The sequence below is a fragment of the Anolis sagrei genome, chromosome 1 (assembly GCF_037176765.1).
Source record: "Anolis sagrei isolate rAnoSag1 chromosome 1, rAnoSag1.mat, whole genome shotgun sequence".
Classification (NCBI taxonomy): domain Eukaryota; kingdom Metazoa; phylum Chordata; class Lepidosauria; order Squamata; family Dactyloidae; genus Anolis; species Anolis sagrei.
In genome coordinates, this window is record NC_090021.1 from 46,264,033 (window position 1) to 46,289,991 (window position 25,959).

Here is a 25,959-nt window from a genome sequence, read left to right on the forward strand (position 1 = left end):
AATGAGGAGATAGATAAGACCAGTCGCTGTCTGGAAATCAGCCACGACCGTTTACGCAGGTCAGAAAGAATTTGGCAGTTAAGGCCAAAAACTGGGGGAGTAGGAACCAGTTTTTGGGATTTAAATTGAGCTCTTAGAGATTTTTCTGTATACCAGGCATCGTTTGGAATCTTGCTCAAGTCTCCTGGATATTCCTGCTTCATGTGGCCTCGTCTCTAAGGATTCATGGTTTTTCAAGTGGATTAGCAGTGGTTCATGGTTTTATTCTAAGGGCTTTTTGGCTATTCATTGCATTTGGGTTATTTCTGTAAGCTTTGGTACATTGTTATTATTCCTCTGTTTGGACACTGCTTATGTTGCTGCTTTATTGGGCTTTTTGCTTTTGGACTTCTACTTATTTTTATAATCATCTCTTTTATTAGCTCCAGTTATTCTACAAATAAAAAGGACTCTTCCTTCATTCAAGGTGTGGTGTAATTAATGATTAGAGGATCCTGTTCCTGTCTGTTCTAAGATGCAACACTGAGTCCCCTTGGGGAGATAGAGGGGTATATAAATAAAGTTTTGTTGTTTGTTTGTTTGCTGTTGTTGTTGCTGTCTGCCTTGAAATCATTTCTGAATGATGGTGCCCTTATCACAGGGTTTCCTTTTCAGAGGGAGTATGCTATTGCCTTCCTCCTAGGCAAAGAGAGTGTGACTTGTCCAAAATCACCACCACCACCTCAAAGTATTAGCCCAACACCCAAACCACTACACAACTCTAAGCCCCACCTACCGTAGGAGGATCCACTAACATTGAAATGAGATTCAAATTTTCTGTAAAAGGGATTTTTCGTATTTTCATCTCCGTCTCCCATAAATCTTTAAGCAAAAGATTTCTGAATATCTGATTAAAGGGCCCACAGTACGAAAGGAAGCCTGTGCAGAGTAAAACATCTCCCACGAGTCTAGAAAAAAAGGAACCATTCATTAACAAAGTCCCAGTTCTCTTTAAAAAGTAAAGATTGAGGTGGTACAGAAAGGTTCCAGGAACACATCGACATTTAGAGACAGGAAATTGAGTTTGACATTTGTTTTACTTCATATTTTTAAAGTAAGTATATGATTATATCAAAAGACACATAGAATATTGAAGTTAACAAGACTTCTTTTATAAGCTGATTAGGAGAAACGCACAACATAGGCTAGAACATCTCTATGGCTTTTATAATTTTTGGTATATGCAGCAATGCTGTTTTTTGAGAAAGGAATGAAGAGTTGCAATGGAGATAATTTATCAGGTTCTATTTTTGATCACATATGCCATTTAGTTTTGCCAGGTTTTTGAACAGAAATAAGGAAAAGTAAACATTCACGACTTGGCGGGTTAACAATCAGGAAATAGCTATTAACAAATTTGAGTTCTATCTACATACAAAATGAAAATATCAATTTCAGATAGCCTAGTATGTGTTTTTCTGTAAAATTAGCACATTGTTCAGATTCATTAATGATACGATACACATATTTCTGTCTTTATGAAGTGCTCATACCCAATCAGGCAAGATTTTGGGCTACTTCTTATTCAGACTATAAGAAAGGAAAAGTTTCCCAACCCTAAATATTAGATATCACTTATAATAAGAGACATCGTAGAAGGGACAAGTACTCTGGTTCTTATTTAAGGGACATATTTTACAAAAAGTGACAGCTGACAGTTCTGAAAAATGAAAACGATGAGCCAACAATGTGATGTGGTGGCAAAAAAAGCCAATGGGATTTTGGCCTGCATCAATAGGAGCATAGTGTCTAGATCTAGGGAAGTCATGCTACCCCTCTATTCTGCTTTGGTTAGACCACACCTGGAATATTGTGTCCAATTCTGGGCACCACAATTCAAGAGAGATATTGACAAGCTGGAATGTGTCCAGAGGAGAGCGACTAAAATGATAAAAGGTCTGGAGAACAAGCCCTATGAGGAGCGGCTAAAGGAGCTGGGCATGTTTAGCCTGAAGAAGAGAAGGCTGAGAGGGGATATGATAGCCATGTATAAATATGTGAGAGGAAGCCACAGAGAGGAGGGAGCAAGCTTGTTTTCTGCTTCCCTGGAGACTAGGACGCGGAACAATGGCTTCAAACTACAAGAGAGGAGATTCCATCTGAACATGAGGAAGAACTTCCTGACTGTGAGAGCCGTTCAGCAGTGGAACTCTCTGCCCCGGAGTGTGGTGGAGGCTCCTTCTTTGGAAGCTTTTAAACAGAGGCTAGATGGCCATCTGTCAGGGGTGATTTGAATGCAATATTCCTGCTTCTTGGCAGGGGGTTGGACTGGATGGCCCATGAGGTCTCTTCCAACTCTTTGATTCTATGATTCTATGTGGTGGCAAAAAAAGCCAATGGGATTTTGGCCTGCATCAATAGGAGCATAGTGTCTAGATCTAGGGAAGTAATGCTACCCCTCTATTCCGCGTTGGTTAGACCACACCTGGAATATTGTGTCCAATTCTAGGCACCAAAATTGAAGAGAGGTATTGAGAAGCTGGAATGTGTCCAGAGGAGGGCGACTAAAATAATCAAGGGTCTGGAGAACAAGCCCTATGAGGAGCAGCTTAAAGAGCTGGGCATGTTTAGCCTGAAGAAGAGAAGGCTGAGAGGAGATATGAGAGGAAGTCACAGGGAGGAGGGAGCAAGCTTGTTTTCTTCTTCCCTGGAGACTAGGACGCAGAACAATGGCTTCAAACTACAAGAAAGGAGATTCCATCTGGATATGAGGAAGAATTTCCTGACTGTGAGAGCCGTTCAGCTGTGGAACTCTCTGCCCCAGAGTGTGGTGGAGGCTCCTTCTTTGGAAGCTTTTAAACAGAGGCTGGATGGCCATCTGTCAGGGGTGCTTTGAATGCAATATTCCTGCTTCTTGGCAGGGGATTGGACTGGATGGCCCATGAGGTCTCTTCCAACTCTATGACTCTATTATTCTAATTTGCTAAAAGAAAATACCCATATTTATTTGGTGCTTTTTTATTATCAAGTCATTGAATGTTTGCCTTTTTGCCTGGAATCCACCCTGAGTCCCCCTTGGGAGATAGGCCGGCCTATAAAAAATTATTATTATTATTATTATTATTATTATTATTATTATATCCATTTTACTGTACAACGGATAAAATTAAACTCTTCATATTAATTTTGGTGAATGACCAACTTTAATGCCAAAAAATAACCAACTTCCATTCATTTTCTTCATGTTTAGAACAAATTCACTTCTTTTCTTTCTCATGTACCATACCTATTTATCTGCGATCGAAATTCTTTACTTTGCTGGGTCCATCTAATTTTCTCTCCACTCAAACCATCTATAAGTGCAGAGGCTGCCTGCATCTTATTCCTACATGCTTCTGCATCATTCAAGAGATCCTGAAATTTTGAAGTGACACATCACATTACACTTTTCAAATGACCATCCTGATATCTAACTATTTTAAAACAAACTATAAACAGGCATCTCTAAATTAGATATACAAAAGATCATTTGTGGTCTAAATGTTAAATACACAATATTTCGTGTACTTCTACCCCGCCCTTCTCAACCCCCGAGGGGGGACTCAGGGCAGCTTACAAAAGGCACAATTCGATGCCTGCACAATAATACAATAAACCTATATAGACAGCAATTAAAACAGTTATAACAGTTAAAACAATCAATATATATCACAGTCACTAAAACCAATCTCATGCTCAGCATTCTCCAACTCAGAGTCCATAACTTCATTCCACATTGTCCATTCTTATCAGTCATCGTTGTCCTTTAGTTATCTGCCAGATTGCCCAAACGCCTGGTCCCAAATCCATGTTTTTAGTTTCCTTCCTTGATGTTAGTTCCCCCAACATCAACTGTCACTCTGGGCCAGAGCGAAGAGAGGAGAGGCCAGGGGACAGCACCATCTTGTCTCCTGCATTTGCCATCCGTTGGGGACCTCTCCCCCCAGCACCAACTGCTGCTCTGGGCCGGAGTGAAGAGAGGGGGGCCAGGGGACAGTTCCACCTTGTCTCCTGTGCTATTCTAATAATGTTATAATATATAATATATTGTATATACATATGATATTTATAATATTGTAATGTAATGCAATATAATACTAATAATAATAATATGATATTATAATTATATATTTATATTACATGTAATATTACTAATAATATTACAGTATAATTGATATAGTGCAATATAGCAATATTTAAAACTGATATTGTACTATGTTAATAATATATTGTATGTATATTTACCTTGTAAGCCGCTCTGAGTCCCCTTTGGGGTGAGAAGGGCGGCATATAAATGTCGTAAATAAATAAATAAATAAATAAATAAATGAGTTCCATAGGTGAGGGGCCACCACCAAGAAGGCCTTGCTCCTCGTCCCCATCAGTCTCACTTGTGATAGAGGCGGGGCCGAGAGCAGGGCCTCCCCAGAAGATCTTAAACTCCGAGGTGGGACGTAGAGGGAGATGCATTCAGACAGATACGCTGGGCCGGAACCATATAGGGTTTTGTAGGTCAAAACCAGCACTTTGAATTGTGCTCGGAACTGGATCGGCAGCCAGTGGAGCTGACATAACAGAGGGGTGGTATGCTCCCTGTATGATGCTCCGGTGAGTAATCTGGCTGCCTCCCGCTGGACTAATTGAAGTTTCCGAACAGTCTTCAAAGGCAACCCACGTAGAGCGCGTTGCAGTAATCTATTCTAATATGGCAGCATTATCAATAGTTTGATGACTCCAAAGACTATAAATGAACCTTGAAACCTTAGTGATCGAGCACCAGATCTCATCATGTATCAAATAAATCTTTTAGGTCAAGAAACTTAGCATCAGTCATTACCCTATACTCGATTGACTTTAGTGTAAACAAACAATATTACCATCAGATGAAAACAAGAAACAGAATTTGGCATAAAGTGATGTACCAGTGCCATTTCATCATTACATTTTCTTTGTGCTGTGATAAAACCATTGAAAACTGCAGTTTTCGTAGACTACTTGCAGTTTAGGACTTCTGTGTAAACAAAAGGCACAGTTTCCTATGCATCTTTTGAATAGAAAACAGTATTTCCGTGAAGAAAATAAAATTCTTGAACTGGAAATATCATATAATATTTCCTATCCACTGTAAGTCCCAAACTGTGAAGATTCTTGGCCATTGTCATAGTTTCCCAACATTTCTGAAGCTCAAATATTTTTCAATATTAATTCCATCCCAATAAAATGACAGGTGCCTTCTTTTTCTTCAGTGGCCCTTTAAGCATTCCTGCCATTGCAAGTGTCCTCTGGCATTCATAATGTGAGGACCTCCAGCCTTACTTTTCAACTTGAAGCTGGAGAGAGATTGCAGTCATTTCTGCAGTTGTATCATGTGCAGTGAAACTATAGCACAAAACTCTTGTTCTACTGTCAAAGTCAAAAATTAGGGGAAAAACTGCCAGTTTCTGTTTTGGCACTTCTCTCACACAGACAGTATGTCCAAGTGCCTTCGCTGTCCAGCATCAAAATAATCTCTTGCCTAGAAACCAAATACAATTGGAGCAAGGATTGTATCTGATCTTGAGTGGTGCTAGAGAATGAGTTCACATTAGTGAGTATAGTTTTGGGCTTGACTAACACAGTCAGTGAAATCAAATATGAGCATGGGGAAAATGTTGGCATGTGTAGGGATCAAGAAGAGATGGAAACTTAGCAAGCATCTCCTCAGAAGTGGCAAGACAGAATGGTTAAAGTCTGCTAATTTGCCAGTGTATTTCTTCAAATCCCCTTTCAGCCCTGGAAAGGAAGAAAGAGTACTGTTGAAAGAAAAGAGAATAGCACAAGGTAGTGAGTGAACAATTGCTCATGGCCTTTTAAAAATGTTTTCTATATGCCTGATGTTCAGAAAAATTATCCCCTCAGCCCCCCCCCCCCCCCACACACACCCCGGTAAGGTCATTAATCCACAAGTCTAAACACCGAAAGAGAGTAAACCACCAGGGGAAATTGTCAGGATAGCTCATTGATAAACTCACCACCTCATCATAGTACTTTTATACTTTCTAAACAGTGTACAAATACATAGAAATTGTTTGAGGTCAAAACTATATACTTCCTGCATAGATTGACAGTTACAATTTACACACTGCATTCATATCAGAAATCTGATTGGCTTGATGGGGATGAAAAGATGGCCAGAAGGTATCATAAGCAAACCAACCACCATTTCCACAACCTTGTCTAAAAAAGGAAAGGTTCAAGTCAAGGATGAAGTTAGTCAAGAAGAACAAAGTCCAGTTTTCAAGATGTTCTCATTTTACCATTTTTTCCTTCATTGCTGCATCAAACTTTGCTTGTACTTTATCCAGTTCTGCCTGCTTCTCATCGAGCAATGCTTGAGCCTTCCCTAATTCTGCATTTGCCACTTTTAAACGTCCTTCTTGTTTTGCCAAGTTAGCCTAAAATGAAAATGTAGAGATATGTTTTGTTACAGCTTTCACAACTATATATAAGCTTTTTCTGTTCTTAGCTTTAAAGGAAGTGTAGAGATGGAAAAAGCAACCCATGCTAGCTAGGTGAAATAAAGTATTTAACTAATTGGAAACCATCCAAAGTATTCTGTCTTAGGAAATGTTTGATGTCTTCCCAATGTCAGAAAAGAACTAAGATTGCAACTATGTGTGACAAAAGGAGATCCATGACTGGATAGTCTATGTTTATTTTGACAATTTTCATAACCGTTCTGGGCTCACCGGTCTTATAGTTCAGCATATTCATTGACTGGTGCAATCCACTCTTAAACAAAGCTTTAAAAATATCAATATTTTTCTCTCCTACTATCTAAAAATATGCATACAACCAAATTTTGTCATTTACCTTAAGGGGCAATACTTCTCTGTTTATGCCATAAAATATTGCCATAGCCAATGTCCACGAAAGGAGCCCTGCCACATTGCCACAGACTTTTTTGCCATTCTCAAAAGTATAATCATCCATTTGAAAATAGGGTTGCAGCAATTCTACTGTCTCTTCATTGATTGAATCTTTGGCAAACTGCTGGAGACTCTGCAGAAATGGCCCACTCATGAGCTGGAAGTAAACAAATTTTTAAAATCCTTAGACGCTTTCTTTTTCTATCCCATTCTCAACTGTAATATTTTTCTGAAGGCAAACTTTATAGGGTTGTGACTTTTTTTAACTTCAGCTGTTTTAACATTCTTTCAAAAATTGAAACATTTTTCAATAGCAGCTGTAGCTGTTCAACTGCTTACTCATATGTGCTAGTAAGAAGATCGAAGGAATTAATCAAAAGAATAGGACTTTTCTAAACAGCATCACTAGTAACCTGGATTCATTTATTAAAACTTGTAGCACATGGTGTTCTCGTAAATACTAAGGCACAGTGCTGATTGGTATTAGTAAACGCTTTAAGTATTGACTTACGGGGAAGACAGAGGCAAAGAGATGAGCAAATAGGTAAAAAATCGTACTATATTTTTTCTTATTATAAAACCACATAATTGATGTGGTTTCCCCAAACTTATTCAGGCATGAATCATGCTCAAATGTATATTTTCATGTTTGCACTTTTATTGTATTCCTAATTTATACAATGATTACTACGTAAAATATATAGATTGTGATCCTGTTAGTAATGTATGAAGTTCAACTTTAAATCAATATATGAAACTACAAATGAATATAATGATATCTCGGACCTGCCCTGGAATACGATTTGGATCATGTGGTTTTAATTTATGCCTTAGTGCTATGTTTTTAATGGGTTTGGTTTTAATGTTTTTTCTTTTTTAACCGATGTATTAATATATGGTATTGAAATGTTGCCATTGTAAGGCCACCCTAAGTCCCCTTCAGGCAGGATATAAATGTGGTAAATAAATAAATTTATGTCTGCATATTTCCACTCATGGTTATTCTGGAAGTCAGAACCCTCTACTAACCTCAAAAGGACTAAGATCCCCTAACCCATTTTCAAGCTGTTGCAGCCACTCCAACATAACCATTTGCTGAAAAATTGGGTGACAGCCAAGATGTATCCAGCTCCATGAATATATAATCTCAAAATTGGAGAGCACCACAAATGTGTTCAAATCCAGAAGCCTGCCATGCAACAATACAGAACTAAAGCACTTCTACGAGATGCCCTTCCAATCTCTGTAGAAAGACTTCCCAGGAAGGAGAGTCTGCCACTTTCCAAGGCACTCTATACTACTGTTGAACAGTTCTCACTTTATAAGCAGCCATGTTGGTAACAAGTTTAAAGGGGGTGCAAATATGAGGGGAGATATATTGTAGCCTATACACAGCAGCTAGATCAGCTGTCGGAATTTAAGAAACAATTGAAGACCTATCACTTCCGGCATGCCTACCCGGTCAGTCTTAATCATGAATTTTAAACTCGTATCTTGTGTTTAAATCTATGTTCTGTGTATTTTAATATGTATTTTATAGAAATATGGTTTAATATGTGTAATATTTACAATGATTATGTGTTTTCAACTGTTATAGTCTGCTACGATCCATGAAGAGAGGCAGATGAGAAATAAAGTTGTGGTTGTTATTGTTGTTGTTTTTGTTGTTATCTACAATTTGTCACACAATCCTGGCTCTTGGCAAGTTATAAAGTTGTGCTGCTTCAGCAGGAAGGTAACAGCACTCCATGCAGTCATGCTGGCTACATGAACTTGGAAGTGTCTGCAAACAATTCTGGCTCTTTGGCTTAGAAATGGAGATGAGCATTGCCCCCCAGAGTTGGACTTGACTAGATTTAATATCAAGGGGAAACATTTACCTTTACCTTATATACTTGGATCCAGGCTACTAAACTTCACAGAAAGATTGATGGATGGATATAGAAGTACATGTAAATATATAGATATATGTCAAGAATGCTTACTTTCAAGGATTCACTCCAGGATGGTTTCACACAAGGCCTTTCTGGATCCTGGGTGACTGGGTCTATTTTCTTCTGGAACAGTAAGAGACAACAGTCCATGATCCTCATGATGAGATGAGGTGGTTTGGCAAGTTTTCGAACCGTTGCAATATCTGCTGGCTTGATAGTCTGCAAAGGAAAACATAATTTAGTGCCTGAGTAAAATTTTAGAAAAATACTTGGAAATTGCATGGTCTTAGATACAATTTATCATCTCTCCTTAAACAATAGGTTCTAAGTGGAATAATGAATCAATACATTTCCAGTAAAGGCAGCAGAAATTTCAATGAAAGAAACACAGTCTTACCAAAGTAAATACAATATATCCTTCCAAAACTGCTACAGTGAAGTATTCTTAATGAAACTCTGATTATATCCAATCAGTGGTGCACAGAGACTACGATATCAGGGAAGCATTAATCAAAGAAACATAAGTTTGGAAACCATGCAACAACAGATCCCAACAAGGCAACTATTTGACTACATGTTGAACAATCTCCCAGCTTAGTCTGGCTCAAGTCCGCAATTCATCATTTTCTTGTTACATTAAATTGCATATAGTTCACTACTTGAAATACACTGAAATACAACATTCCTTGAGCTCTACGGCTGCAGAATTCTTCTGAATGAAGCAGAGAGTGTTTGGGAACCGGGAAATCCATAAGGATACCAAGGTGCTCATTTATAAAGCCATTGTCCTCCCAACCCTGCTATACACCTACGAAATATGGACTGTCTACAGGCATCATATACAACTCCTGGAATGATTCCATCAGCGCTGCCTCTGAAAAATCTTGCAAATCTCTTGGAAAGACAGCCAGACAAATGTCACCATGCTGGAAGAAGCAAAAACCACCAGCACTGAAGCGAAGATCCTTCGCCATTAAAGCCGCTGGACTGGCCACATTGTCCGAATGCTCGATCACCATCTTCCAAAGCAGTTACTTTACTCCGAACTCAAGAATGGAAAATAGAATGTTGGTGGACAGGAAAAGAGATTTAAAGATGAGCTTAAAGCGAACCCTAAAAACTATGGCATAGACACTGAGAACTGGGAAGCCCTGACCCTTGAATGCTCTAACTGGAGGTCAGCTGTGACCAGCAGTGCTGCAGAATTTGAAGAGGCACGAATGGAGGGCAAAAGGGAGAAATGTGCCAAGAGGAAGGCACATCAATCCAACCCTGACCGCCTTCCATCTGGAAACCGATGTCCTCCCTGCGGGAGAACATGCGGATCAAGAATAGGGCTCCACAGCCACCTACGGACCCACCCCCAAGACACCACATCTGGAAGACAATCATCCTCGAGCTACAAAGGATTGCCTAAAGTAAGTACTACTTGAAAAATCACTTCCAAATACTAAGAAAATTTGCATGTGTTACTTGTAATATAACACAACTACATTCTATATATTACATAATTCATTTTCTCAATATACTGTGCTCTTTAATTATTTCTCAGTGTAGTGCTTTTTTTAAAAATGTAGAATTTGAGTGAATCATTACAACACACACACACACACACACACACACACAACTGTGTTGTACCCTGCTTTGAGCTATGGGAAGAGGCAGGTAACAAATAAAACTATTATGATTATGATAATTATTATAAAATACATCACTCACATTCAAAGCAGCTTCAGCTTCTTCTAATGCTGGTCTAGCTGCCTCAAGCTTTGCCTCTGCTACCACTTTCTCTGAATCAATTTCATCTACAATCTTTTGTGCTTTGTCCTTGACACCTTGTACTTCATTTTTCACTTTAGCTGATGCCTCCGCACTGACTGTTACTTCGGCCAGTACCTAATACAAAACAATGATAAAAAGTATTCTGGGTCATGTGTTGTGCTATTGGAAACTATATTGTAAAAAGAGAAGTGAAAATTAAAATTTGAAGTGCAAAAATAAAAATATGGAGTGTTGTGTGGTTTTTAGTGAAGCATCTAAAATCTGAATTGTGAAATGGGCAGATCTAAAACACCAGTGGAATTTGAGTCCAATTTATAGTACTCAACTAGTTCTCCCGGGATAATTAGTATGCTGTTGGAAACTGTATTGTAAAATTAGAAGTGCAAAATAAGAATCAGACGTGAAAAAACAACAGCATGCCTTCTAATCCTCATATTATCCTAGGAGGTCTGAATCAGAATTCAGACAAAACGACATCTTAATACAGTTGGTACTCACTTTGTCTGCTTTTACAGAAGCCAAAGCCAGTTCCTTCTCTTTCACTGCCAGCTCCTGGGAGAGTTTAGCGACAGATTCACTGGCCTCCATCAGTTTAGAAAGACCTAAAATAGTGACCAAAATTCAGATAATTTTTTTGTTTTCTTTCTTCATAGTTGTACAATGTATTCATTTCATATATAGTAATATACTTTACTAAATATAATACTAATGTAACACAATTTGTGCACACAATTTCTCTCTCCCTGCTCTCTTGTCAGAAATCAGGACCCCCAGAATGCTAATCCCATTGCGTTTTCTCATCCTCATTCTCACTACATGATCTGACATCCCCTACTAAATATACTTTGAGGAAAACATCACATTGAATAGGTGCAGGTGCTCACCTACAAAGCCCTAAACGGTTTGGGACCACCCTACCTGCGTGACCGCATCACCATCTACGAATCCACACGCTCGCTCCGGTCATCTGGAGAGGCCCTGCTCGTGATCCCACCCACGTCGCAAGCGCGCTTGGTGGGGACACGGGACAGGGCCTTTTCTGTGGTGGCCCCCCGACTTTGGAACGCCCTCCCAAAAGATCTCAGACAGGCCCCTTCTCTAGCCGTTTTCAGAAGGAATTTAAAAACTTGGCTGTTCCGTTGTGCCTTCTCAGACTAGGAATCCCCACCCCAAGTCCTAGTAGCACCTTAGCATAACTAATCGTCGCTGCACACCGCACTTTTAATCCTACGTGCCTCCTGCCATTTCAGCACTTTTAACCCTTGTACCCCATTGCGCCGGCCGAACCAGTTTTTTTTAAAATAATGTCGTGATGTACTGCCATTGTCGTTATTTTGCTTATTGTTTTGATTTGCTTTGCTATTGTTGTGTTATGTTCTCTATTGTATTGTGTTTTGAGGCTTCGGCCTGTGTAAGCCGCATCGAGTCCTTCGGGAGATGCTAGCGGGGTACAAATAAAGTTAATAATAATAATAATAATAATAATTTGAAGCAATATAGTGGCCATTTATCAATGTTGTCAGTTCGAAAAGAGGAAACTAATCCACTGCCTAAAGCTTTGAAATACTCGAGGAAAATATCTTGAAATGGGTATATTGCTATGACTGAGGAAAACATGCAAAGTATTTTCACAGCGTTGTGGTAGGTTTTTTCGGGCTATATGGCCATGGTCTAGAGGCATTCTCTCCTGACGTTTCGCCTGCATCTATGGCAAGCATCCTCAGAGGTAGTGAGGTCTGTTGGAACTAGGAAAAAGGGTTTATATATCTGTGGAATGACCAGATATATAAACAAAGGACTCTTGTCTGCTGGAGCTAGGTGTGAATGTTTCAACTGACCACCTTGATTAGCATATAATGGCCTGGCAGTGCCTGGAGCAAACTTTTGTTGAGAGATGATTAGATGTCCTTGTTTGTTTCTTCTCTGTTGTTGTGCTGTTGTAATTGTAGAGTTTTTTAATACTGGTAGTCAGATTTTGTTCATTTTCATGGTTTCCTCCTTTCTGTTGAAATTGTCCACATGCTTGTAGATTTCAATGGCTTCTCTGTGTATTCTGACATGCTGATTGTGAGAGTAGTCCAGCATTTCTGTGTTCTCAAATAAAATGCTGTGTCCAGGTTGGTTCATCAGGTGTTTTGCTATGGCTGATTTCTCTGGTTGAAGTAGTCTGCAGTGTCTTTCATGTTCCTTGATTCGTGTTTGGGCAATGCTGCGTTTGGTGGTCCCTATGTAGACTTGTCCACAGCTGCATGGTATACGGTAGCCTCTGCAGAAGTGTGAGGATCCCTCTTGTCCTTTGCTCAACATAGCATTTGTTGGATTTTCTTGGTGGGTCTGTAGATAGTTTGTATGTTGTGTTTCCTCATCAGCTTCCCTATGCCAATGGATACTCCATCTCAGACACCAGAAGAGCTGCAAGACCGAGAACAAGTCACGAGAATAAAGACGAAGATCCACCCAGAGGAAAAGTGGTTCAAGGGAACCACTGACCGCATAGGGAAGTCTTCGACAATATATTTTCACAGCATTATACATTAGGTTAACTATGGGGCTGGGGGGATGAAAGTGTTGGATTTGATGCACCAGGACTCTTTAGCAGAAAAGTCTAAAGACCTTATACAACCACACCTCCCAGGATTCCATACCATTGAACCATGACAGGTAAAGTATTGTTGAACTGCATTCATTCTACAGTATAGATAAACCCTAAGGGTTGAATGTTTATATAAACATATATAAAATATTTGTTTGTTGAACTAGCTCAGTGCTTCTCAACCTGTGGGTCCTCATGTGTTTTCACCTACAATTCTCAGAAATCCCAGCCAGTTTACCAGCTGTCAGGATTTTTGGGAGTTGAAGGTCAAAACATCTGGTGGCTCACAGGTTGAGAACCATTGCACTAGCTGATTGTAAAGCGAATGCCCTGTTTTGTTTTTCTTTTTGTTTTAAGACTGATTGTAGAGAAAGTCTCATTGAACTTAATAGGTCTTACCTGCATTGTTAAAGGACCCAGAAAACAAAAAGATATAGAAAAGAAAAAGAGTGGGTACCAAATGATTGTCTCTCAAAATTAACAAATCTTAATTTTATCTTACCTATGTGCATACGCTCAGCTTGTTCATTAATGTTGGCTAGCTTATCAGCATAAACATCCTTGTAGCCATTAATGAAAGACAAGTAAGATTTTGGAGTGACATGAGCTCTTCGTCGATATCTGAAATGGTGAACATAAATATGATTGAAATTTGAATAATTAGGCAATAATTTGATAAAGCTCTGAACAAATACAATGACAGTCATACAGTTTATTATAGGCCAGAGAAAAATTCTGCTCCCAACTTGTCATACAATGTTGACAGCATACATTGCTACATAAACAATATCTATATTTAATCTAGTCTAGATGCATTTTTTACTAGTTCCAACCCAAATCAGCATTTTAGGGCAACGTCAGAGCTTTCAGGTTTATAAAAACTTTGAAAATTTCCCAAATATCTGTAGATAAGTGAAACTTTCTGAAACTTGATGGGCTAACAGTGGTAAATGTGTTCTACCATTGTAGCAAGTTGCACCCTAATAGCTGTAAAAATGAGGTAGAGAGGAGCCCCTGAAATTTCCCCACTTGCACAATTACTATAACGAAAAAGTAACAAAATTTTCTTACTCTCGTTATAGTAACAATAATTTCACTAACAACACCTTAGAAACACTTTAGAAACAAAATGCTAGCATACCCTAATTTTGTAATGAATTTTGAAACTTTTTTTCATCAATTGCACAGCTCTAATGTGTATATATTTATTCTAGTAGCAAATATCACTATCATGTGTATTTCTAATACAGTCAAACCTCCATATTTGTTGGGTTGGAGCACTGAAACCCCCATGAAAATAAAGGACTACAAATGAAGAAACTGCTATTTTCTAACCTGAGGGAGCACATCTATAGGAATTTCTAGGTTTTTCATCATTATGATCAATTTCTACTGGAAGATGGAGTCCCACTTTTCTCTAGATATCTCTAGGTCCTCCAGCATAATGGAAGGAAGTTGACCGTCCACTGGAGGTACTAGATATTCTTAGAGAAAACATTTTATAAATTTATTATTAATCAAATCTGCAAAACAAATCACAAATTTGGAGGAACAATTAAAGTACCTTTGGAAATAATTATCACAGCTTTCTGAAACTAAATCATGAAAGATGCCCATTGTTTCTACCACTTGCGCTTTAACTTCAGGAGAACAGACAATATTAAAACCTGACAGGAAATAATGTGACACAGCCACAAGGGCTTCCTTGGGCCATCTTGTGAACCAGTCCATGGTGCAGCCAGATATAAGACCAGGAAATTTCAGAGAGCGTGCTCGGAATTTTTCACCAACCTATCAAGAATAATAGAAAAGAATTTGAACACCATGCTAATGATGTTGTATCTAGGCAAACCTACTTGTGCAACCATTTCTGTTTGACATCCTTCACACAGAACTTCAATTCCTACTGTATGTATGGACTAATCTGACATTATGTATAAGCAGTTTATCAAACTTAGCCATCATACTTAATCCTTTAGAGAAAAAGCACCCTAAATTATGGAATATGAGGACACTTTGTTCTTATCTGTCAGCGATTCTTCAACAGTTGAATTTGTTGACGTGCAATTACAAAAAAATGATAGGGATATCTAGATCTGTGGCTATATTAACGAGAATTCCATTTGACCTTTTACAAAGCAGGGGGTTTCATTGAATTTCACTTCTAAGGACACATGTGTAAGATTTAAATGCATTAGTTCTGCAGTTCAAGTGGATAATTCAGTTGATGCCAGTAGAACAATTTACATAAAATCAGGCACAGGTTTAAACTGTCATAATATTGCACATTTAACTGTGAGGAACACATTTTAGTAAAATAACAACAACAACACAACTCATATATAGACCTTTAGAATTTATCATTAGATTTCAGCAAAACAAAAAAATCACTCCATGCTAAGCACAAGAAAAGCAAAGGTACTTGGAAACTTACTGGAGAAAAGCAGAGGACCACATGAAGATTTTTCCTTGACCGTGTTATAAAATATTCATAAAGATTATCAAAGGTAGGAGGAACTCTCGGTAGCTCTTTTTTCATTACAGATATCAAGCTTTGAGTTATTTCATCCATTTCATCCCGAGGAAATAAATTGGAAATCTTATGGAAAAACCAAAAGAAAATTAATATCCATTTACTAATATTATTATAATGTAACAGTTGAGAAATTATAGCTCCCATACAATTCTTTCAGTTAGACCTCTAAAGCAAGAGTGGGAACATCCCCAGAACCATTTCTGTGCATTTCACCTTCCCATAAATTCTTCCGCCACTGCCAAATCAGAAATTCCCCTATAAAATAAATAGGAAATACTATTTTTTTAAAAAAAAATCATAGTTTGTCACTAGCATTTTGGGTCAAGCCATGAAACTCCACTGAAACAATAATTTCTTCTTGTTCCATTTGCCACAGTTTGCTTGTGTCTTAGAACCCTACCATACAGTTCCTATATCTCAGAATCTGATGCCAGAATATCTGCTTATCCTAGGTTTCTTGCTATGCGGACTCTTATAATCTATTTCAAACCAGATAACCTGAAATATAAGGACTGCATGGAAGAGGCCATAGTCATCCATGGAAGCAGCTCACGGAGGAGAGGAGGAATTGGTTCTTGGACTATCATTGTTGTCCATTCTTTTTCTTATTTTTTTTCACAGTTCAATGTAATATTTTTGGGATTGTTTGGACCTCATTCCCTTTTAAAATCCTGTCATTTGCTTTTTGGTAGATCAGAAGATGAGGGAATGTTCTTCTCAACCCCAATTACTGTCCAAGGACTCCCTTCTCCCCAAGAGCTTGCCAAAAGTGACAATACATTCAGTGGAAACCAACACATTTCAATTAGACAAATTAAAGAATATTTTCTCTCATAACTCTTAGTGTAAAAAAGGCCCCGTCTACATTGATCATTTACTATAGCTCAAAGCCAACTTGAAACTGTGATGGTCAGAAACCCACACAATGATCACAGTTTCAAGTCAGCTGCACATTAAAGGAATCATCTCGTCTTTTGTGTGCTGCAGCTCGAATTGAAGTGTATACAGCACACAAAAGATGGGATGATTCCTTTGATGTGCAGCAGCAGCAGCATGTGGAGCACATTGCAGATGCCCGCTTTTGCTGAAGCATTTTGTAGGATACAGAGTGAGGAGGTGAGGGGGTTGTCAAAATGCCCCAATGTCATGGCCAGCTAGCAAAGGGCTGACTGAATCCCCAGGAAGGAGTAACTGATTAACTTCAAACCGAACTGTCACTATCCACTTTTGTTTATCTCCTAAGCTTCTGGGGTGGAAATGGGGGGTGGGGTGGGGTGGGATGGAGAGAAGTTCACAGAGCAGTTTGAGGCCCAGTTCCATGGTTCATATAATCACCCACCTGAATCCAAACCAGTTCCAAAACTGTCAAGTAAATCACCTGTACAGTGAAACTGGTTATTCCAAACTGATTTCAAGCTGCATTATAGCATCAGTGTAGATGTCTCCAAAGCCAATTAAACAAAATAGCTCCCCATAAATAAGTATCATGAGTACAAGGCAGGCAAAACACCACCCTGCCCAGTAAAGCCAAAGGAGAGGCAACATAACTACTCAGGCTGGAAAAATAACCAGATGAAGGCTATATTAACTAGCAAGCACAGTGGATGGTCCAAGTAACAATCAAAGGAGATGCAAGAGAGCTGGAGCTGGTAAAATATTTTTCACTCCATGCCCCTTCCCCATGTCACAATGCCGAGTGTGACAATACTTTCATTTGTTCCTCCCTTATTTCAAAAGGGAAAATGGTGGTCTCTCTCTGCAATCTGCATTGCAGGAGTTGCAGAGAGAAGACACAGATTCTGTACATTTTTACTTGCATCATACATTGTCACAAAAAGCATTCATGATCAAGAGAGTGAAAAAAGAAATTACCATTATGTTTACCTTTTTATATTTTTATATGTACATAAGCTGTATTATATCTGCTTTGGAATTAGAAAGATCAACAAAAACCTCTGACAATAGTAGTTATTTTTACTACAATAATAACTTAATTTTAAAGACTGTATGGACTGAAACTAACCTCTCCAGAAGAAAGCAAGTTATTAAGGTATTCCAAAAATGCCTCATCTTTTATTTCATTGTCTGTGAAAATAAATGTGATTCCTTTTCCATCAGCGCCAGCAACTCGATATAAAATCTTTAGGTCATCTGTGAGATTGGCCACATTGTATGATCTGAGAGTGGGAGCAGGAAAACAGGAAAGTCCTAAACTGATAACGTTCTTTGTGAGCGTCCTTCTATGTGTGATGAGGTCCTGAGTAACAACCCTAATAACAACTCATTGAATGGAATATAAACTACGTCTAGGTATAGCCTAGCACTTTATTTTCAAACACAGTGGTGTGTCTCACACTAAATTCACCAATTGTATTTCTTGTATTTCCATCCCATTTGGGGACCCTTTTTTCAAAACTGATATTACCCTGAAATCCCTGATTCCTTCATCATTTCCCAAGATCTTTACATTTTGATCTAAAGCTAGGTTTTGTAACACAGTTGAAATAAAATATCTTTAAACCAGTATTTCTGGTGCATTTGCAGAGGAATCAGGATTGTTGCAGCAGCTTGCGGTGCTCTGTTCTACTTCCAATTCTCTTTCTAAATCTGGATGCCCATTCCACCAAATTCTAGATTTCTTATTCCTTTTATATCTTCTCTTTTTTCTTCACAGTTCTCAACTCTTATCCTGTCACTATTCATCCCCTTAAATGTCATGAATTTCCCTGTTGCCCCTATTGTGATGGAACTACTTTTCTGTGTTTCTTTTCTTTCATTTCGTGAGATATCCATTAATCTTTGGGATTTATTTGGGACCTTATCCCATGTCCTGCCCCCCCCCCCCCCAATTCTAAAACATTTCTAATCAATGGAGGGTACAATTTATGATGGATCTCTTCCCATAATGTAGCTCCATCAGGGTTTTTTAGGGAAATATCAGTAATAGTCATAAAAAGGCGAGTGAGGAGAAGATGATGAGGAATCATCTTCTGGATTTAAGAACCAGGATATAACTGGAGAAAACACCTAAAAACATGTGGGACAGGAGTTGTCAAATTTGCCCATGTTTCATCTCTTCAGTGATGTGGAGTAATGGATGTTGCTGTGGGAGATCCCCTACCAAGCACTGATATTTATCTCCCAATGGTAATGTTTTTAATTAATGTAATCATTGTAATCATTTGAAATACCAAAATTTCAAAATATGTTTGTGATAAGGAATGACAAATAGAACTATGTGCTACAGGACTAAATGCCACAATAATATGATCCCCCCCCCCCCACACACACACACACACACCCACCCCTAATGGAACAAGGTTCAAGGAGACCAATTAATACTTAGCAACTCATTTCTTTGAAATAAATTGATTTAGTCCAATTTTGTTTCATTAAATAAGACTCGGTTGAATTATTACACCACTGCCTGAAACATTCTGATTTCTTTGTTTACTGCCTTCATAATCACCTCTGTAGATTGGCTTAGCCATGCTACTGTCCTGCTGATATAACTGAAGTCTGTTGCTGTTTTTGCAATTTGGAGGTCTCCACCTGCTGTGTTTTCACTATACTGCTTTTAATGCCGTGACAGAAGGATGTACCTATTGACTGCTTGGATAATCTGTTTCTCTTTCCTTATGCTGCCAAGGCTTATTCACTATTCCAGAAATGTCAATCACCTCCTGCAGTTTTGTAGCTGCTAGTTTTGTCTATTACCCCATGGCAGCCAGAAGCAATTGTAGCTGCGGGTTGTTTTGTTTTGTTTTTGTTTTACTTCTAATTGGCAATGGCTGTTTCTTTATGTGTTTTTTTTTTTACATGTGATCTACCATCCTGAGTATATGCCTTCCTGTCTTTCCATTGTTTTGATTGAGATATTGAAAAATCCTCAGTATCACTCTCATTTATAGAAATAAATATGCATTGTAAGACTTTGGCCCATTCCTCATAGCTGAATAAAATCCCACACTGGAATATATGGCAGTGTGGACTCAGATAACCCAATTCAAAGCAGATACAGTGGGATTTTCTGCCTTGATATTCTCAGTTATATGGCTGTGTGGAAGGGGCCCGGTGGTCTCTTCCAACTCTATGATTCTACTCTACAAGACTATTATAAGGTTGCCTTGGCAAGATACGTTCCCCCAAAGTAAGATATCAAAGAATCATGATCTTAATTTGGGGAAACAAATCTTGCCAAGACAGCTCTATGATGGGGTTGCCACACCTTAAAAATTGGATGTGGAAGCGCCCTTTGTCAACAGCAGGTTCAGACACTCGCTTGGCAGGGATCATCTAATGGGGGATGATGTTTTTATTGATTCAACACCTGGTCTCCTGACTTGCAGACAAAGGAATTGACTCAGCAACTGTTTCGTACACAAGCTGCTTCTTTCTTTTTTTCAAAGGCACTATCACTTTATTTTTTAAATCTCCTCTTCTGATACCTTTTTTTTCTGAATTCCCTGAATTCATAATTTACTCCAACTCTCTTAATGTGTGTGAGTAAAGTCAAAACATAACTTACCTAGCAAGGCAGAAAAAAAATAAAAAAAATAGACAGTGAAGGGAGTGGAATTAACTATGAAAACAGGAAAAGAATTTTGAACTCCTCTATTGACAGCTGACGCATCTGGAATACCCCATGAGTGTTACCCTGTGCCATCCAGATAAAGTAAGTAGAAGAGAAAATGATATGCTCTTTGATTATATGACTGACTTGCCTTTCTATAAACTGAGCATACTTCACATTTTGAAGCATCCCAAAATGACCAATAAGGAGTCAATGGTAGGATTACCACTAGACTACAGCCTTAAGCTCAAGATCTCCACTGGTGATCCAGAGCCCTTGCTATAATTGTAATTTTCCTCCTCTTTCACCATTTTTTTTGTCCTTTCATCCCCCAACCTCCCAAACTCACTCACACACATTCCAGAGTTTCTTTAAGAATTAAATGCTATATGCTGTTATAGTGTAGTATATTGGCATAAAGGGTGACATAACAAGGACTGACAGTGGCTTCTATGTCATGGGTAAAGTGAATTGCCTCCGAAATTTATTGCAATTTTTAAGGACCTATTTAAGTTGCCGAATTTCAGTCCAAAAATGGATCCAGTGCCTTGGATAGAATTCACTGCAAATTCAATTTATTATTAAACATGGAAACTTCTTAGCCCCTGATTGGAATGGGAGAGGAATATTTGGGGAGAATGACAGTCATATGCCTGATCTAGCCTCTGCATTATCAGCAGTACTTTGGTAGATTCTGGGCCCTTCCACAGAGCCATACAATCCAGAATATCAAGGCAGATAATCCACAATATCTGCTTTGAACTGGGTTATCTGAGTTCACATTGCCATGTAACCCAGTTCAAAGCAGATAATGCGGGATTTTATACAGCTGTGTGGAAGGGGACTCTGTCAGTAGCAACAAATGCACACAAATACATAGCAAACACAATTGTCATGATGAGATGACAAAAATGAGATTAAAATGTATTTTTCTCACCTAGTTAAAGTTATTTGAAATATTTTGTATCCAGCAATAAAAGAAGCCAGCCTTGAAAGACTCTGTTTTCCAGAACCACCAACTCCTACAAGTAAAGCATTTCCACAAGCTGTCCGAATTATTCGTGAAATCTATATTACACAAGAGAGAGACAAAACCAGAAAGAGAGTTGTTGTGCTTATCCAGTTATACAATGTTAAATAATTACATGCAAAGTAACTCTGAAGATATGTTTCTTCATTTTAATGTAGTTCAAAGATCTATAATTTATTTAGTCTCAGTTAATATTCCACTTATAAGATAGAAAAATATCCTTTATGTAGATGTGATTACAGCAACCACCTTCACATGATATTTTTTTAAAGCCTCATTGACAATAGTCAGCTGAGGCTTCTACAGAAGCACCAAAAAGAGTTTATATTATCCAAATTTATATAAGTACTTCTTGGGCTACCTGAAATATTTGTGTGTGTGTGTGTGTCAGGAACAACTTGAGAAACTGCAAGTTGCTTCTGGTGTGAGAAAATTGGTTGTCTGCAAGGATGTTGTCCAGGGGGTGCCTGGGTGTTTGATGTTTTACCATCCTTGTGGGAGGCTTCTCTCATGTCCCAGCATGGGGATCTGTAGCTGACAGAGGGAGCTCAACCCACTCTCCCCAGATTCGAACTACTGACCTGTCAGTTAGCACAAGGGTTTAACTAATTGCACCACCTGATATGAGGGACCAGGCCTGTAGCCGGGGGGGGGGGAGGGGTTAGGGGTTCACACACACCCCTCGAAATTTTTCAGGTTAAAAAAAAATCTGGTTTACTCATGAATTTTAACTGGTTAACCCAATCCCCATGCTAAGTCTATGGGAAGCAAAAAATCAAGAGTCCCTCCAGAACTGCAAGCACTATCTCAAGCAAATATTGACAATTTATTCACACTGTCATTACTTGCAGCAATAGCCGATGTAGCGAAGCAACCAAGTTGGGGGGGGGGTATTGAATGCTCTCATTAAGGAGACCAGACTTGGTGGAGGTGGTTGACAGGGGCGGAGGTGCAGGCTATTGAAGGCTGCTCTGCCCCCTGCTGTGCTCTTTGCTTCAGCGTGAGCTAGGAGGCAGGTTTCAACCCCATCCCCCCCCCCCTGAAAAAAAATTCTGCCTATGGCCCTGAGAGGAACTAGCATTTTTATTCCCAATGTGTTCAGGACTACAAACTGGCTACAAATTCTTATTTCCTTGATTTTCCTTATTTATTTCTTTCCTGGAAATTGCAAGAGCCAGTGGCTTATGTGTCATCACTGTTCCAGCGACCACCAAGCTGAGTAGAACTGATTTATATTGTACTATTGGCAATATATTATTCTTATTATAAAAGCATAGGATTGATCCGACTACATGTAAAGTGTGGACTCAAATGTAAACAAAATGTTGGATCAAGTTTATGATAATTGAAAGTTCTCACAATCACAAAATCACGTCTCAAATTCAATAGTTCTCAAAAAAATGTATCTACATTCAGATTTAATTTGACTACCCAAGCCCTTTCCCCATAGTGTGTGTGCTTCATATGTTAAAGGCAATTCCTAGTGCAGCATAACCAATGGTAGGAAATGTTGAAATCTGTGTGATATTCCATATCTTCTAATTCTTAATAAAACTTGACCATCTGCTGCTTGTTGTGCTTGTAACCCATGCTGCTTCTTCAATAATAATAATAATAATAATAATAATAATAATAATAATACGGGAATAGGATTTAAAGATAGAACTGCAAAGACCCTGGCACAAAAACACAGTATATCACAGCAAATGAGATATATATATGAAATCCAGAATATATATCTCATTTGCTGTGACATACTGTGTTTTTGTGTCAGTAAAATAATAATAATAATAATAATAATAATAATAATAATAGGCTAATAGGATTTAAAAATAGAACTACAAAGACTCTGGCACAAGCCAGTAATAGTGGTCCCAGTGGTGATCGCACACTGGGTGCAGTGCTTAAAGACCTTGGCCTGCACTTAAAAACACTTAGAACTGACAACATTACTATCTGTCAGCTTCAAAAGGCATCTCTGGTTGTTTCTGGATCGAGAGAATCGGCCGTCTATGAAAACGTTGCCCAGGGGACACCCGGATGTCTTGCAATCCTGCGAGGAGGCTTCTCTCATGTCCCCCAGACACAGTGAAGACATCTGCCCTTGAGCTATGCTACTCTGCTGCTGAGTATGCATGCCCAGTGTGGAACACATCTCACTACACTAAAACAGTAGATGTGGCTCTTAATGAGACATGCCGCATTATCACAGGGTGTCTGCGCCCCACACCACTAGAGAAATTACACTGCTTAGCCGGTATTGCACCACCTGACATCCGCCGGGAAGTAGCAGCCAATAGTGAAAGGACCAAGGCAGAGACATCTCCAGCTCATCCCCTGTTTGGGTATCAGCCAGCACGTCAACGACTTAAATCAAGACATAGTTTTCTTAGATCTACAGAGACACTTGCTGGAACACCCCAGCAAGCGAGAGTCCAAAAGTGGCAGGCCCAAACCCAGCACCTCAATTCATGGGTGATACCAGATGAGAGACTCCCCCCTGGGCACTCAGAAGACTGGGCGACTTGGAAGGTGCTGAACAGACTGCGCTCTGGCACCACGAGATGCAGAGCCAATCTTAAGAAATGGAGCTACAGGGTGGAATCCTCGGCATGTGAGTGCGGAGAAGAACAAACCACAGACCACCTGCTGCAATGCAACCTGAGCCCAGCCACATGCACGATGGAGGACCTTCTTGCGGCAACACCAGAGGCACTCCAAGTGGCCAGATACTGGTCAAAGGACATTTAACCAACTACCAAATTTGCAAAATCTGTGTGTGTTTTTTTTCTTTTTCTTTTTAATCTGTATGTTTTGCTCTGTTAGAATTGTAATACAATGGTTGCTGATGACACGATAAATAAATAGCTTCAAAAGGCCACCCTACTCAGATCTGCACACATTATTCGCCGATAGATTACACAGTCCTAGGCACTTGGAAAGTGTCAAATGTGTGATCAAGTACAAAGGCCAGCATGGTGATCTTGTTTGCTGTGTACTAATCTTGATAAATAGAGTAAAATAATAATAAAAATATAAACTTTATATATATCCCTATCTTCCCGTAGGGACTCAGGGCAGTTTACAACAAATCGGCAAACATTCAGTGCCATAAGGTGCTGGACAAAGAACAAAACAACCAAAACCATCCAAGTCCCACAAAACAAATTGACATTACCAAAATTGAGGGATAACATCATAATTCTAAATTCACACCTAACTTAAGGAAAACAAACAAAGAACAAGACAAACAAGATAAAACGTATTAAATTAGTTAAAACTTTATACTTTTTGTAAATGTTCTTGGAACTGCTGATAAAAGGCAGACAAGAAATTGATTGAATAAATAAAATTACCACTTTGAAATTATTGTTATATGAGCACACAAACCTTCACAAGATGAGTTATGGCATCTTTGAAAAATACCAAGTCAAGGAATCCACCTCTAACAGTTTCATTATACTGTTTCTGGTAAGACTGCAGTTTCTCAGATAAAAATTCAAGGCTTGGAATCTGAAAAAACAGAAAACACCTAAATCCAATAGCTAGTTTCAACAAAAATTGACTTAATGAAGAAGCATAACTTCAGCCCCCCCCCCCCTTAAATTCTCATGGTGGTCCGCGAGAAGGCCTTACAGGTACATTATTTAAACTGTTGTGTTTATTCATATCATGATCTGATCACCATGCTCAATATATCCCATATGCATGGGGGTATTGGGGTAACTATGCAAAAGGTTTGCTAGGGTAGACTCTCTTTCACTCAGGCTCAGCCCCCCCCCCCCCCGAATCAAAACCCTGGGTACGGGCCTGATGGCAGTGTAATCATATAATCCAGTTCAAAGCAGATAACATGGATTATTTGCTTTGAGAATCTGTATTATATGATAGGGTAGAGTGAGTTTTAGGGGCCTTCCTGATAGGTCCTATATCCCAGGATCTGATCCAAGGTTTTTGGTTTATCCCAGATTATCTGGTGATTTATATATTATAGTTTAAAATAAAAAAATCTAGGATCAAATCCTGGGATATAGGGCCTGTCTGCAAGGGCCCTCAGGCCCCTTCTAAACTGCAAATAAAATCCAGGTTGTCTGCTTTCAACTAGATTATATGACAGTGTAGACTCATATAATCCAGTTCAAAGCAGATAATGTGAATTATCTGATTTATTAATCTGGATTTTATACGGTGGTGTAGAAGGGGCCTAAGGCTTTGAATTGGATTATACAGCTGTATAGACTCATACAATCCAGTTCAAAGAAGATAATGTGGATTATCAGAGCAATATCAAAGCAGATAATGTGCTTTGATAATTTTTATTATATGGCAGTGTAGAAGGGGCCAAAGTCCTCTTCTACGCTGTCATATATAATCCAGATTATCAACTTTGAACTGGATTGTGTATCAGTGTAGATTCATATAATCCAGTTCAAAGCAGATCATGTGGATTTTCAGCATTGATAATCTGGATTATATTACAGTGTAGAAGAGGCCTTAATATCTCTAAAGACAAATAAAACTAGTTTTCTGCAACCAGTTGTCTGGAGATTATTGCACATTATCTGGATTTAAGGTTAACAAAATA

At 38.8% G+C, this 25,959-nt stretch overlaps 1 protein-coding gene across 1 annotated transcript in view; it reads right to left on the reverse strand.

The window, feature by feature from the left end:
• The window catches only part of DNAH8 (dynein axonemal heavy chain 8), a 158,103-nt gene that overhangs the window by 35,524 nt on the left and 96,620 nt on the right, over positions 1-25,959 (reverse strand). The window contains exons 57-69 of the mRNA XM_060777916.2: positions 24,765-24,887; positions 21,282-21,412; positions 17,795-17,948; positions 15,670-15,834; positions 14,800-15,026; positions 13,738-13,856; positions 11,141-11,244; positions 10,580-10,756; positions 8,912-9,079; positions 6,871-7,083; positions 6,315-6,452; positions 3,266-3,393; positions 776-947 (exon numbers count right to left, since the gene is read on the reverse strand). Of these exons, the coding sequence (XP_060633899.2) occupies positions 776-947; positions 3,266-3,393; positions 6,315-6,452; positions 6,871-7,083; positions 8,912-9,079; positions 10,580-10,756; positions 11,141-11,244; positions 13,738-13,856; positions 14,800-15,026; positions 15,670-15,834; positions 17,795-17,948; positions 21,282-21,412; positions 24,765-24,887 (2,019 nt within the window). The remainder of the gene's footprint in view (positions 1-775; positions 948-3,265; positions 3,394-6,314; positions 6,453-6,870; positions 7,084-8,911; positions 9,080-10,579; positions 10,757-11,140; positions 11,245-13,737; positions 13,857-14,799; positions 15,027-15,669; positions 15,835-17,794; positions 17,949-21,281; positions 21,413-24,764; positions 24,888-25,959) is intronic.